Raw genomic sequence first — 14641 nt, forward strand, 5'->3', positions numbered from 1 at the left:
TGAACATGAAAAGTGCAAAAAAGGAGATTGAAAGATTTTGGTCAACCATCCCTGCAAGACAACTACTCGTTTTTATAATGACAGAATGTGTCTCATTATAAGCATCATTCTTATGCATCCTACAAAAATAGCACGATAATAAGTTTGTCACATTAAGATTACCAAACATGAAACCTTCCTTATAAATACTCTTGTTACGATGCAGAAATGATTGACCCTTAAGCATTCCAGTCTCTTCATTATCCTCGACATACCCTTTTGCAACCTTAATCCCTTCATTCACTTACCTCCTCTGTCTCTTTGCTCAGGCCATCAGAATCACCACATCCTTCTCTATGTGTTACACCCTTGTTGATACCCAACATCAACACAAATAATAGAATTGATGCGACACTTGCTGGTCTACCATACCAGAAAAGGGTTATATCAAGCATTTTGCGGAAAACGACCTCAGAAATAGAGATACCAACCATTGTTCCCCCACCATGGTCAACCATTGTTTAGATAAAAGAGTTGGAGTAGCCATTAGCCAATAAAGCTTTGGAGTAATGGTTTTCCCACAGAAATTTCCAGGTCACTTTCAAAGAAGGTGAGGCCAATTACAAAGTAAAAGCCATTAAAAAAGCTTTATATAAATTCCTGAGAGAGACAAAATAAAAAAATTCATGCACGTGGAAATAAAGGTCGAATAGGAAACTTTCAAACCACCTCCCTCAATAAATATTAAAATTTTATATTATTTTCACTGTGTTTCAAGCATATGCAAAGACCCATAGACCATCATAGTATCATGATTTGATAATGACTCAACACCAACAGATCCAATAATTTAAGGTACACCATCATTTTCTAGTAAAATCTTCATTTCCATACCTCGTTGAAGATTTTTACTTCAAGCTCTTTCTCTATATATATACATACACCATAGCACTTGCATCTCTTAAAACTTGTAGACCCTTCATTTTTCTTCTGGTTTTCAATCCATTGGCAGCATTAAGTGTTGAAGAATATGAGTTCAGAGGATTTAGGGACTGATAAAGTTCCCCATAGTTGTCCATTAAGTGGACCTTTAAACAAAAGGGTAGCAAGGAAAGGTGCTCGGTTCAACGTCCCGGATTCGAGCTCATCGAAAGACGATGGCTACGTTGAGATTACCCTCGATGTTTGCGATGATTCGGTGGCGGTTCATAGTTTAAAAGCTGCAAATGGAGACGATTTGGAGCAAGACCCAGAGTTGGCTTTGCTTGCCAAAGGTCTTGAGAAGCGAACTACTTTGGGTTCATTAATGGCGAGGAATGCTTCGGCTAAGATTAGGCAAGTGGGTCATGAATTGAAGCGTTTAACATCGTTCACCAAGAAGCCAGCTCGGTTCGATCGGACGAAATCCGCTGCGGCTCATGCTTTGACAGGACTTAAGTTCATAAGCAAGACTGATGGTGGACATGGATGGGCAGCTGTTGAAAAACGGTTTGATGAAATTACTGGTTCGAACAATGGGTATTTGCCTCGTTCACAGTTTGGGGAATGTATAGGAATGGAGTCGAAGGAATTTGCAGGGTTGCTGTTTGATGCACTAGCTCGAAGACAAAACCTTCATGGGGATTCAATTGATAAAGTTCACCTTAAATACTTTTGGGATCAGATCTCGAATCAAAGCTTTGATGCTAGGCTTCAAACTTTCTTTGACATGTAAAATTTGCTTATTCTTTTTTCACATTTTCTCGGATTAAATGTTCATCAATAAGCTTTATATACACCTTAACTTACCTTCTGAGTTAAGTGTTTGATAAAATGCCAGGGTGGATAAAGATGCAGATGGAAGAATAACTGAAGAGGAAGTCAAAGAGGTATGCTATGCCATGCCATGCTCTAAGCGAGACATTTGATTTTTGCTGATCTGATTCCGAGTTGGGTGGATCGAGTTACATGTTTGGTCAATTTCGGGTTCAAGTACTATATGCTATCATTTTTGGGTTTGAGTTTTCGGGTGTGAAGTTTTAAGTTTTTGGTTGAGCTAATACGAATTTAGATCATTTCAACTTCGGGTCACTTTCAATTACAAGTTCATGGTTATTTAATGTTGAGTTTTCATTTTAAAGTTCGGATTCTTCCGATTTTGATCAATCTTGATTAGGGTAAATTTGAGTTAAAGTTGTTGTCTTTTATGGTCAAATTGGATTGAGTTGGGTGGTCAAATTGGACCGAGTTGGGTGTGGGCAGGGGCAGGGACAAGCTAAAAATTGGTTTAGGGGTAAGAGATGAATCATAAATTATTGAAGGGTAAAATGTAATTTTACAGTTAATAATAACATATAATTTCATAAAAATTTAAGAGACTAAATAGAAAATTTACCATTTTTGAGCCCTTTGATGGAGCTTCCATCTCTCGGTGTGGATTTAGGTTGATTGGACAGGTCAAGTCGAGTTGGGTGAGAATTGATAGGTATAAATGCAGCCTATGTTGTTTGAATTTAAATATAGTGTTGAATATGGATATGTTTCCTCTATCTAAAATAGAATGAAAAGATTGATATATAAAACCAAAAAGTTGACCATATAGTATGTTCCTTAGAGTAACTATTCTATATCTAACTGTTAATTTACTTTCACAGATTATAAGCCTCAGTGCCTCTGCAAACAAACTCTCAAATATCCAGAAACAAGCTGAGGAATATGCAGCTTTGATTATGGAAGAATTAGACCCTGACAATTTGGGATACATCATGGTAAGATTCAAGAAATTCCCTTACAATTATTGTTGGCTTTTGTGTTTTAAATTTTTTTTTGGTTAAAATGTGTTATAAGTCCCTATAATCTTTGTAAATTTGGAATTTAGTCTATGTACTTTTGTTTCTAAGAATTTAGTCCCTCTACTTTTCAGGTTTCAAAATTCAGCTCCAACTATTAATCCTGTTAAAATTACTTTGTTAAATTTAAATTCATTACAATGTCATTTTTTTAGTTACAATACTACCAAGTGAATAATTTTTTTTCTATTTCAAAATGTTACACTGACAAATTTAATAGTGTTAATAATTAAACTTAAATTTTGAAATCTAAAGAGTAGAGGAACTAAATTCCTGAAAATACAGATACAGGGACTAAATTTCAAATTTATGAAGAATAGAGGGATCTATGACATACTTTAACCTTCATCTTTTGAATTCAATTCCATGACCAGAATTCTTAAACTTTAAACCAGATAAATAACCTGGAAATGCTTCTTCTACAAGCACCAAACCAATCTGTAAGAGGAGAAAGCCGAAACCTGAGCCAAATGATAAGCCAGAACCTTAAGCCTACACATGACCATAACCCACTGAGGAGATTCTATAGGGGCACCAAGTATTTCTTGGTAGATAACTGGCAAAGAGTTTGGGTGATGGCTTTATGGATTGCGGTTATGTGTGGCCTATTTACATACAAATATATTGAATATCGAAGACGAAAAGATGTATTTGATGTGATGCGGCATTGTGTTTGCTTTGCCAAAGGTGCAGCTGAGACACTTAAATTGAATATGGCTTTGATTCTGCTACCGGTCTGTCGTAACACCATCACCTGGTTAAGGAACAAGACAAAGCTAGGTGTTGTAGTTCCCTTTGATGACAACCTCAACTTCCACAAGGTAATACAGACGTTTATCTAACTTAAGAGTTATTGCTTACATGTTGGAATTAGGTAAAAGAATTATGGAGGCTCCTATATTAGGAGTAGATTGTGTTTCTAATAGAAGGATCAATTTGTCCTTTGATCTAATGTACAGGGACTAATCTGTCCATTTTTGAAATCTAACTCCTAATACTATGGCCTCTATGGTACTTTTACCGTTGGAATTACAGAATGAATTGTGTTTATTTGAATGCTTTGGTACAGGTTATAGCAGTTGGGATTACAATTGGGGTTGGAATACACGGAATAGCTCATTTGGCGTGCGATTTCCCTCGCCTGCTTCATGCCACACCTGATCAGTATAGACCAATGATAAAATATTTTGGGAAACAACACACGAGTTACTGGCATTTTGTTAGGCATGTAGAAGGAATTACTGGGATTGTAATGGTGGTGTTAATGGCTATAGCTTTCACGTTAGCCACACCGTGGTTCAGACGGGGTAAGATGAAGAACCTTCCCAAGCCTCTCAAGAAGCTTACAGGCTTCAATGCCTTTTGGTATTCTCACCATCTATTTGTCATTGTTTATACTCTTCTTATTGTCCATGGAATTAAGCTCTTCTTGACCGATAAATTTTGCAAGAGAACGGTAAGCAATGACCACAAATTCGAGTTACAAAGAACTAAGTTCTGTAATAAACATATCTGTTGAACTTTATTTGTGTTGAACATGGCAGACTTGGATGTACTTGGCAATTCCAGTTTTCCTTTATTTATGTGAAAGATTGACCAGGCTGCTTAGATCAAGCATCAAGGCTGTTGCAATACAGAAGGTAAGCTAATTGTCATTATACATAATCCAATCAGTAGCAGTACTATAAAGGCATCTGTATTAGGAGTCAAATTATATCTTACTCTCTCTATTCAAAAAATGTACAAACTAATTATTCTACATTAGTTCAAAGAGTATAATGGTCATTTAATATTAAAATTTCCATCTATTTGTACGATCAGAAACTGGTGTGACCGATGGAATAACTAACTAGTGATACATGGCATGCCACTGTACATCATACTTATATACATGGATAAAATTTTAATAGTAGTAATGGATGAAAATTTTAATAGAAGGATCAGTTTGCTCTTTAATTTAACATACAAGACTACTTTGTCTAATTTTTGAATAAAGAGGGCAAAATGTAATATAACTTCTAGCACAAAAGCTTCATGATACTTTTACCTAATCCAATGCAATATTTAATAAAATTATCATGGTTTCTAATTCAGCCCGTGAAAATTTGCAGGTTGCTGTTTATCCTGGAAATGTACTAGCACTTCACATGTCAAAACCACATGCTTTTCGATACAAGAGTGGACAATACATGTTTGTCAATTGCGCTGCGGTGTCTCCATTTGAATGGTAAGTCTTAGACTTATTCAGAATATGGTTCAGACATAGCCTTGTAATTGGTTTTGTTTAACTTCTTTTTCTAACATGATAATGATTTGGTTACATGGAAACAGGCATCCATTTTCGATTACTTCTGCCCCTGGAGATGACAATCTCAGTGTTCATATAAGGACTCTCGGTGATTGGACACGACAACTTAGGACCGTATTTTCAGAGGTAAGTTACCCGAGTTTTATGAATAAAGGGTAGGGATATGTTGCAATAATTAATTAAACGTCTATTTATTTGCATATAAAATATTTTATAGAAAATATTTTCTGTGTTTATTTTAAAAAAAATAGTTTGGTCAACGGAAAATGACTTATAGTTAAGAAAAAATAAGTTATTTTTCCTGTAAAATTACTTACCCTTTTGAAAAGCATAAGTCATTCTCCGGAAAAGAGCTAATCTAGAGATAATTTTATTTTTTTATAAAAATTACCTTAAATCAAGCTTAATATTATTATATTTATAATAATTTTATTTTTATTTTTAAAAATATTTAAAATATTATATTTTTCAATATTATTATACATACTTTTTAATTATTTATATGTAGTCATTTAATAAATTATTAATATAATTTATTATTTTAATAAGTTATTTAATATTTCAATTTTATTTTAATAATAAATTTTAAAAATAATAATTTTAAATAATATTATTGAAAATATTCAATATTAATATTTAATAATAAATATTTATTACAATTATAAATATATTAATAATAAATGTTTTGTAGTATAAATGTTAAAATATGTCATAAATCTATGTACACTTTACAGATTTGTAATTTAGTCCTAGTACTTTTATTTTCAAGAATTTAGTCCCTTTACTTTTCAAATTTAAAAATCAAGTCTAATTGTTGACATCGTTAATTTTTTTTGTCAATTTTGTTGATGTCACATTTTTAAATAAAAAATACTCACTTAGTAGTCATATAATTAAAAAATGACTTTGTAATGAATTTAAATTTAACATAATATTTTTAATATATGCAAAAACAATGTAAAATATAAAATTATAGATAAAAATAAATTCAATTAAACAATGAAAAAATAAGAAAATCTCAAATGTATGTTTGTTTAATTGAAAATAAATTTTATGAAATATTTTAAAGAAATCTACTAAATAACAGAAAATATTTTACACAGATTCATCCAAATACCAGAAAATATTAGCTTTTCCAAAAAAGTAAATTATTTTCTAGAAATCATTTTCCGAAAGTTATTTTCAATGAAACAAACGGAAGCTAAACTTTAGTTTTATAATAGGGTTAAATTACTATTTGGGCCTAAATTTGGCAACCATTCTCTGAACTTTATTTTATTCAAGTTAGATCTTGAATTAGAGGCTTGAACTAGACAACTATTCTCACATTGGAGCTTGAATTTTTGTTTGTCCAAATTAATCATTGAGCTTGATAATTGTTCCCACACAGAGGCTTGAATTAGACAACTATTCTCACATTAGAGCTTGAATTTTTGTTTGTCCAAATTAATCATTGAGCTTGATAATTGTTCATGCATTGGGGCTTGAACTTCACAAATTTCAAAGAAATATTAGGGATTAACTTGAGTAAAAAATGTTCAGGCCTCTAATGTGGGAACAATTGTCAAGTTTAGAGTCTAAATTGAAAAAAAATGTAAACCCCAATATGGGAATCATTGCCAAATTCCAGCCTCAATATAAAAATAGTTGCCAAGTTCAAGCCCTAAAAATGATTTAACCCTTTATAATATATCTTGTTTTTCAAGGTTGAGCAGTTGAGGCTGTTAAGCCATCTATTTAGCAGACATATTTAATATCCTAACTACTCCATAATAAGACTTTTAATGTTGGAAATGTTGTTAAGGCTGCTGAGATTTAGGTTGAATTTGTTTTTTTCCAGGTGTGTCAACAACCTACTGATGGGAAAAGTGGCCTCCTTAGAGCTGATTGCTTGCAAGGAACTAACAACCCAAAGTAAGTCATAAACTCATGATTAACTTTAGGGTTAAATCATTATTTGCTATTTAAACTTGACAATTTTTCTCATATTAGAGTTTAAATTTTTTTTGTTCAAGTTAGACCCTGAACTTAGCAATTATTCCATTATTGAGACTAGGACTAAGCAACTGTTCCCAAATTGAAGTTTGAACTTTTTTTTGTTGTCTAAGTTAATCTCTAAACTTGACAATTGTTTTCATATTGGAGCTTGAAATTCAATTATTCCCTATTGAGACTTGAACTTTAGAGTTTTCAAGGACTAGGGCAAAAAAAATTCAAGCCCTAATATAAAAATAATTGCCAAATTCAAGGCCTAACTTAGATAAAAAAAAAGTTCAGCTCTAAAAAAGTGACTTAACCATTAACTTCATCAACATCTTTTCTTCTTTCTATTTCATATGTTGCTTGGATTCTTCATTTTTCTTTCAAGTACCCCATATCCGACACATGGATATGGGATATGTAAGAATCCAACAGGTACTTTAAAAAACTCAAAGATTCTAACCATACCCTTTCCATATACATACCCAAATACTAGTAGCATAATTTGGATCTATAGGCTTAAATTAGAGGTTCTTGCTACATGTATATACATGACGAGGCACTACCCTTGGAAATATCTATGTCTCATGAGTGTTCTTCTGTATCTGATTCATGAAGTAAATTATTTTGTTTGAAAACAAACAAAAGCGGCTACGAAAAAGCTAATTATGAGGAAAAAGCTATGGCAAGATGAATGAATGCTCAGAAACCTTCCTTGATGGAGGTTGAGATGGCCTCAGAACGGTATAAGTCGGGTCAATTCGATTTTTACGATTTCGGTGTCATTTCAAATTTGAATAATTCGAGTTTTTATTATTTAGGGTTTGAGTCATTTTAGGTTGAAAGCATTTGGGTTAGCCAGTGGGGTTTTTGAGTTTAAGTAAATTTGGATAATGATCATGTCAGATTATTTGCTCAGGTAATTTTAGGTTTAAGTTATCCAGGTTTGGATCATTTTGGATTTGAGTTATTTAAAATTATCTAGATGATGTCATTTTTGAATTTGGATTGAATACTTCCAGTTGTTAACTTTTTATGCTTGCTAATGGTGAAAATGTTGTTTCGTCACATGATAAATGATATGCTAACAACATGATCTTCAACCTCACTGGTAAATTTGAACAGTTTCCCACGAGTTCTAATCGACGGACCATACGGAGCACCGGCACAAGACTACAAGAAATACGAAATCGTTTTGCTAATCGGATTGGGGATCGGAGCAACCCCCATGATCAGCATTGTCAAAGACATAGTGAACAACATCAAAGCCAAGGAAGAACAAGAAGATGAAGAAGAAGAAGATAAGATGAATGCCCTTGAGAACGGAAATGGAGCAGCTATTAATAAAACCAGTCTCTCAAACTCCAAAAGAAGGCTAGAAAACTTCAAGACAAGGAGAGCATACTTCTATTGGGTGACAAGGGAACAAGGATCCTTTGATTGGTTCAAAGGAATAATGAATGAAGTAGCTGAAATGGACCGTAACCGTGTGATAGAACTCCATAACTACTGCACCAGTGTATACGAAGAAGGCGATGCTCGTTCAGCTTTAATCACCATGCTTCAAGCACTCAACCATGCTAAGAACGGCGTCGATGTTGTTTCGGGTACAAGAGTAAAATCGCATTTTGCCAAGCCTGATTGGCGCAGGGTCTATAAGCAAATTGCTGTTAATCACAACAATGCTAGAGTCGGTATGTACACTGAAACTATTGCAGCTTTTTTCTATTGTTGTTTTGCTTCTAGTTCCTGATAAATTGATGTTGAATGGCAATGGCAGGGGTGTTCTATTGTGGGGCACCAGCGTTGACAAAGGAATTAAGGCAACTAGCTTCGGATTTCTCGCGCAAGACCTCCACCAAGTTTGATTTCCATAAAGAGAATTTTTAGATGAGATTTTCAGGAAGTGATAAAATTCGGTCACATCATCCATTTTCGAATCAACCAGTACAATTCTTAATTTAAGACTGATATAACCGATTAAGTTAACCGATTTAGTCCAATTATTTTATTCAAAAAACAATGTCTTCAGATCCGAAAAAGAAAAGCCGAAAGGAAAAAGAATGTCTAATTACGATGATCCCCCGTTGTAATATGGTCTCAACTGTATAAAGATGTTCGCTTTGTTGATTGTCTACATGTTTTTCTTCCACACCAAAAAAGAATAAGACTCTCTTTAAAAAATTAAAATAATTTAATTTTTATCATTTATCGAAAACAATTGATCACAACATTAGTTTTTCTCATCAATTATACATAAATTTCACTAATATGATAATAAACTAAAGTAAATGTATAAACTTTAAAGCTGAATATGTTTAATTTTTAAAATTAAAACTAAAATAATAATATATAAAATTTAAAATTATTATTATACTAACTTATATTATATACAATTAAAATTAGTTATATTTAATTATTTACTTTCATTAGAAGGATTAATTATTCCAATTTCTTTGAAAGAGATTTAAGAAAAACTAAAGTAAACAACTCAAAATAATTAATATAACAAATGATGTTTATAATTTGATTGGAATGAATCTGATTTCCTTAATACCAAAGGAGTATCATTTTGGACACTAATGGGAGGTAAGTGGTATAATAAAAATATTTCAATTGAGTTAAAGGCTGTATTTTTCTTTGTTTTAGCAGGAAAAAACCAAAACCAACTAAAAAATATCATTCCAACTCAAGTGAAAAAGCACATGCGGATAACCACTAAAGCAGACAAGCATGGATGTACTAAATGGGGAGAAAATATATAAAACTTTTCTGACTAGTTATAACAAAATTCTACAAGTTCCAGCATATCCATTAAGGTTGGGCGTTTCAACACCATCATACCATAAACTTCAACTCCCTCTACTTGGTTTTTGCTTTTTGAGGCACATGACATGAAAAACTGTCTCTGTTTACACTCTTCAATTAATACAATCTAATAATGTTTCATCAAGTAAAACTAAAAAAAAATATCACCAGGTACCGTGAATGTTTCAGCTATGAAGACCACCTCTAAAGCCCAAAAATTTGCCCATACTAAAAACAGATTATCACCATTCACCTCTGTTTTAAGTGTCACGCCTCCTCCTGCGAGGAGCAGCAGCGGTTCCTTCTTTCTCTTCTTCTTCTTCTTCTTCTTCAGCCTTTTCTCCACTGGTTGATTGATTGTTTGATGTCTCAGCAACCTCCGGTTTCTTCTCTACTTTTGGCTGCACAACAATTAATCAATTGAGTAAGACGAAAAGCTACGTGAAGAATGAAATGCAAACATATAGACCAAAAAGATTGATTCGGATTTCTTACTTGCTTCTTGCCACCGAAAAGAAGTCTGAAGAGAACTGTGACCATAATCACCAAAATGGAGACGATGACACCAATGGTGATGTTTGGCTGTTTCTCAGCCTTCTCAATGAGATCCTAAAAGAGAAACAATATTTCAGAGGGATCTCACTAATGAATAGTGATTTGCATATGATGGAGCATATTTGAGATTTAACTTACAAGGATTTGAAGCTTGTATTCACTTAAGAAAGGAATATCAGCAACCTTGTAAAGGACATCAAAGACCTTCTTCTGCAGGAAAGGAATTACCAACTTTAAAGTGTTATTTGGATGAAACTTAGGAACAGACCAACAATAACAAAGTAACCTTGCCAATGCATTACCTGGACGGCTGAAAATCCATCTGAATCAGTGGACTCATCCTCAGCCTTCTGTTTTTCTTTCTCAACCTCAAACTTAGGCTTCCATGTGGTCTCCCTGTATGACTCAGCAACCTTGTCATTTTTGGCAATCAAAATATTGTCAAACAATATGCCATCTTGCATTGTCCAAATCTCAATACCAACAGCAGCAATAGGCTCAAAGTCAGGCTTATCAAGCTCAAAGTAGTCGGGGTTTGGAATCTCTTGAGGCTTCCAAATACCCTTGTAATTGGGGTTATCAATTAGTGGAGCAGACCATTTTCCCTTGTAAGCTGGATTCATCTTCATTGGCCTCTTCCATTCACCACAACCAGGGGCTGTCTCACACTTCGGGTTATCAATTTTGGGGGCTTCCCACTCACCATCCTCTTCATCATCCCAATCTTCTGGCTTGGTTGCCTCAGGATCATCTATCTCCTCAGGCTCATCATCTAACCATCCTTCTGGTTTCACAGCCTCCTCATCTTCAATTTCCATGGGAGCATCCTCATCCCAATCATCCGGCTTTACAGCATTTGGGTCTGGAATTTTGGCTCTCTCATCCCAGTCCTCAGGTTTCTTATCGTCTGGATCAGGAATCGTCTTAGCAGGGATAAGTGGTGGCTCAAAATCATCAGCTGAGAGGAAGTTAGCCTTCTTTTTCTCTTCTCCATCAATCAGAATTCTAACCTCATTGTCAGGCTTCAAGATCGCAGTGTACACATGAGTAAGCTTGTCAGATGGGACAGAGGGTGGATATTTAAGATGATGTTCGACATATTCCCCACTTTTAGGATTCTTATGCTTCAAGATGAAGTGAACCTTGTTTGTGGCTCCACATTTGTCAGGTCCAAACATGATAGAGTAAGGGGATTCATTGTCAAATTCCTTAGCCTTCCATCCAGCCTCTTGAGGACGAAGGTATTTCAAATATGCACCACCACATTCAAGCCCATTCTGAAAGCGAGTCTCAAACTGAAGCACAGTGCTTCCATCCTTGAGACTCACAGGCTCATTGAGCTCCTTCACTATCGCATACTTCCGTGCCTTCTCGCTCACAAGAAGCCCGTAGTCATCATGTCCTTCGCTCTTCGAATGTTTCCATACACCTGCAACCCCCAGAACACCATCAATATATACCTTTCAACTCCCTAAAACATCTAATAGGCCAATGGGTGTGTCATTTCATATCACACTTAAAAAGTAAAGGGATACTGATAACAAAAAGGCCAATGGGTAACTATATGATTTCTTTTAAATCTTGAATGACTATGAATGCAATTTGTATAAACATCAGAGAAGCAAAATTGGAACTTTGGATCCAAGTGAACAAAGAGGTGCATTAAATGGCAAACAAGAACAAAAAGCCCAAAAAGCTCTAAGGCAGTTAATCCCGCATTAAAAGGTGGATTATGAATCCTAAACTTCAGCTCAGGATCGAAGAAATGGTGGATTATAAAGCATAAACATTATTAAATATTTGATCACTACATCTACTTTCCCCAAAGATCAAATTTCTATCCATATTTTAGATTATTAATTTCTTTAAAACCCCTCACTAACTCTACTTGAATAGCAAATATCAAATCAGGTTGAAACGTTTATATTGTGGTTAAAATATAATGTTAGACCCTGTACTTTGACAAAATTTGAGATTCAATCCCTGACCTTAAAAGGTTAGAAATGAAGTCCTCCAACTTTTTTGATTTAAAAATCTGAGAAAATCAATAAAATCATAAGTAATTTCTGTCAAAATTTGTCAATTTGGCATATTGATTAAGCTACCCTAATGTGAAGTGGCATATGATTGAAAAAAAAAACATGTTACTTAAACTATCGGACTAAAATATTTAAACTAAAGAAAAATAAGAGGACTGAATTTTTAACTTTTAAAAAATAGGGACTAAATCTCAAATTCTATAAAAGTAGAGGCACTAATATAGCATAACCTTAAATTATTTTTTCAGGATATTATCTTTTCTAGTAATACAATAACAAGCTCCACAATCAATCAACACTTCTAAACACCTAAAAACCAGCATGAAGAAAACAGATCCATAAAATATTCAACTGAGGAAACCCTATAAATAGAAACATAAAATCATTTTTAAAAAACTCACCTTTGTAATCATCTTTATCGGACACGATCCATCGTCCGTCAAAAGGCTCATCAAATGAGTCATAAAAGACCTAAAAATAACCCACAAAAACAGGAAGTCAATCTAGCTTTCAATTTCCACAGTTTCAAATAAATCTCAACAAAATCAAGGGTTTTAAAAAGTAGAAAATTAAATTACCGTATCATCATCAGCGGCGAAGCAAAGGGCTTGAAATGAAGCGAAAGCTAGTAAAAGGAGAAGAGCAAAACGCCCCATAATCTTCGATCTAAAAACCCTAAACTCAAACTATTGAAGTTCTTTTACCCCTTCTTTTCGATCTGAATCTAAATCTGCCATCAATTGTGTTTGCCCTTTTTTATATATAGATCTTCGGGATACTGGCGTCGACTTGTTTTACCCAATGATAATACGTGCCACGTGAAATTAACCAATGGGTTGTTGCCACGTATACAAATCCACGAACATCGCGAAGGATTTTTTTTTTTGCCCAAAATGTACAGTTGGTCATTTAAGTGTACGCTTTTTTGATAAACTACAACCAAGTCACAAATTAGTAATAAATTTACGTTTTGGTCACTTAATTTTAAAAAAATACGAATAATTATTAAACTATTTGACAATTTTCATTTAAGTCACTAAACTATTTGAAAGATTTCATTGAATTCACTAAATTATTTGAAATATTTCATTTAAGTCACTGAACTATTTAAAAGATTTCATTTAAGTCGCTATTAAGTTTTTTTTTTTTAGAAAAGTATGACTAGTAAGCTCAAAATAATGAATTGATGATTCATATGGTAGATTAGTATCCATCAACAAGTAAAAAAACATGTCTTAAATCCAAGATGATTTGACGATCAATATCAGAAATCAAAGAAAAAATCTATTTGGATTTTAATTCATAGATTCATGACGTTTAAAATTTGTTTCATAAAAAAAATGAACTATAGAAGAAAATGGGAATGAGTGCTCTCGATTGGTATATGTGGTACAAACAAAGAACGCCATACTATAGTGATTTCAACAATCCAATTACCTAAATGAAATCTTTAGAATAGTTTAATGACTATTTTATAATTTTTAAAAGTTAAGTGATCAAAACGTAAATTAGCTAATAATTCAGTGACCCAGGGTGTAATATACCCTTATTATTTACTTTTGAATTTTGGTATAATTGTGGCCTTGGTCTATGTAAATTTGTAATAATTTTTTCTTATACTTAAAATTGTAATAAGTTGATTTTTTTTACTATGATTAATATTACTAATTATTCCAAATCAATAACACTATTAAAAAATTTCTTTAGTAAGCTAATATGAAATTTTAATGAAAAATATTCCAAATTTTATATCTATAAGCCATTTTTTTGTCTTCAAACGGAACGAAAATGAATAACGCAATCAAGTTTCTTTAATTGGGTTACTGGGTTTTTACTGTCTCTTTTCTCAATTTGTAGGGAGGAGGAGGATGACAGGGTGATTTTTATTTTATTAAATATTAATATATTTATATTTATTTAATGTTAATGTTAATATAATTTAAAATTTTAATTTATTATTATAATTTTTTTAAAAATATTTTTCTTATTTATATATTTTAATTTTTATATATTATTATTATTTCTTGTCAACAATATTTTTTATTTTTATATATTTTAAAATTTATTTTTTTAATATTTATGTATTTTTTTAGTTTTTTAAAATTAGGATCAATTTGAGATTATTTGTAAATTTTGAGATTTAA

At 32.9% G+C, this 14641-nt stretch overlaps 2 protein-coding genes across 3 annotated transcripts; one reads left to right on the plus strand and one right to left on the minus strand.

Annotated features, from left to right (window-relative positions):
• The first annotated feature begins 765 nt into the window (after positions 1 to 765).
• On the plus strand, positions 766 to 9232 carry LOC107937990 (respiratory burst oxidase homolog protein C). 2 transcript variants are annotated; one of them, XM_041117336.1, is made up of 12 exons: positions 766 to 834; positions 992 to 1689; positions 1799 to 1847; positions 2613 to 2726; positions 3203 to 3628; positions 3877 to 4263; positions 4352 to 4447; positions 4919 to 5034; positions 5139 to 5241; positions 6956 to 7029; positions 8221 to 8789; positions 8876 to 9232. In XM_041117336.1, the coding sequence occupies exons 2-12, from the start codon at positions 1010 to 1012 to the stop codon at positions 8983 to 8985; spliced, it is 2724 nt and encodes a 907-aa protein (XP_040973270.1). In that variant the 5' UTR covers positions 766 to 834; positions 992 to 1009; the 3' UTR covers positions 8986 to 9232. The 2 variants fall into 2 exon arrangements, with proteins under 2 accessions (XP_040973270.1, XP_016726500.2); XM_016871011.2 differs by lacking the exon at positions 766 to 834 and having other exon boundaries at positions 866 to 1689.
• Positions 9233 to 9855: 623 nt separating this feature from the next.
• LOC107938025 (calnexin homolog) lies at positions 9856 to 13396 on the minus strand. The gene is made up of 6 exons (XM_016871057.2): positions 13076 to 13396; positions 12899 to 12968; positions 10761 to 11887; positions 10597 to 10668; positions 10399 to 10512; positions 9856 to 10304 (listed from the first exon to the last, which is right to left on the minus strand). The coding sequence occupies exons 1-6, from the start codon at positions 13151 to 13153 to the stop codon at positions 10164 to 10166; spliced, it is 1602 nt and encodes a 533-aa protein (XP_016726546.1). The 5' UTR covers positions 13154 to 13396; the 3' UTR covers positions 9856 to 10163.
• Positions 13397 to 14641: the final 1245 nt, after the last annotated feature.

This window comes from Gossypium hirsutum, chromosome A07, assembly GCF_007990345.1.
Source record: "Gossypium hirsutum isolate 1008001.06 chromosome A07, Gossypium_hirsutum_v2.1, whole genome shotgun sequence".
Taxonomy (NCBI): Eukaryota; Viridiplantae; Streptophyta; class Magnoliopsida; order Malvales; family Malvaceae; genus Gossypium; species Gossypium hirsutum.

Coding starts and splice junctions, on each gene's coding strand:
- LOC107938025 (XM_016871057.2), bottom strand. CDS start 13,153: ATGGGGCGTTTTGCTCTTCTCCTTTTACTAGCTTTCGCTTCATTTCAA. Junction 12,969..13,075: donor TCGCCGCTGATGATGATACG/GTAATTTAATTT, acceptor GGTTATTTTTAG/GTCTTTTATGACTCATTTGA. Junction 10,513..10,596: donor AATACAAGCTTCAAATCCTT/GTAAGTTAAATC, acceptor TTTCTCTTTTAG/GATCTCATTGAGAAGGCTGA.
- LOC107937990 (XM_041117336.1), top strand. CDS start 1,010: ATGAGTTCAGAGGATTTAGGGACTGATAAAGTTCCCCATAGTTGTCCA. Junction 4,264..4,351: donor ATAAATTTTGCAAGAGAACG/GTAAGCAATGAC, acceptor TGAACATGGCAG/ACTTGGATGTACTTGGCAAT. Junction 8,790..8,875: donor TCACAACAATGCTAGAGTCG/GTATGTACACTG, acceptor TGGCAATGGCAG/GGGTGTTCTATTGTGGGGCA.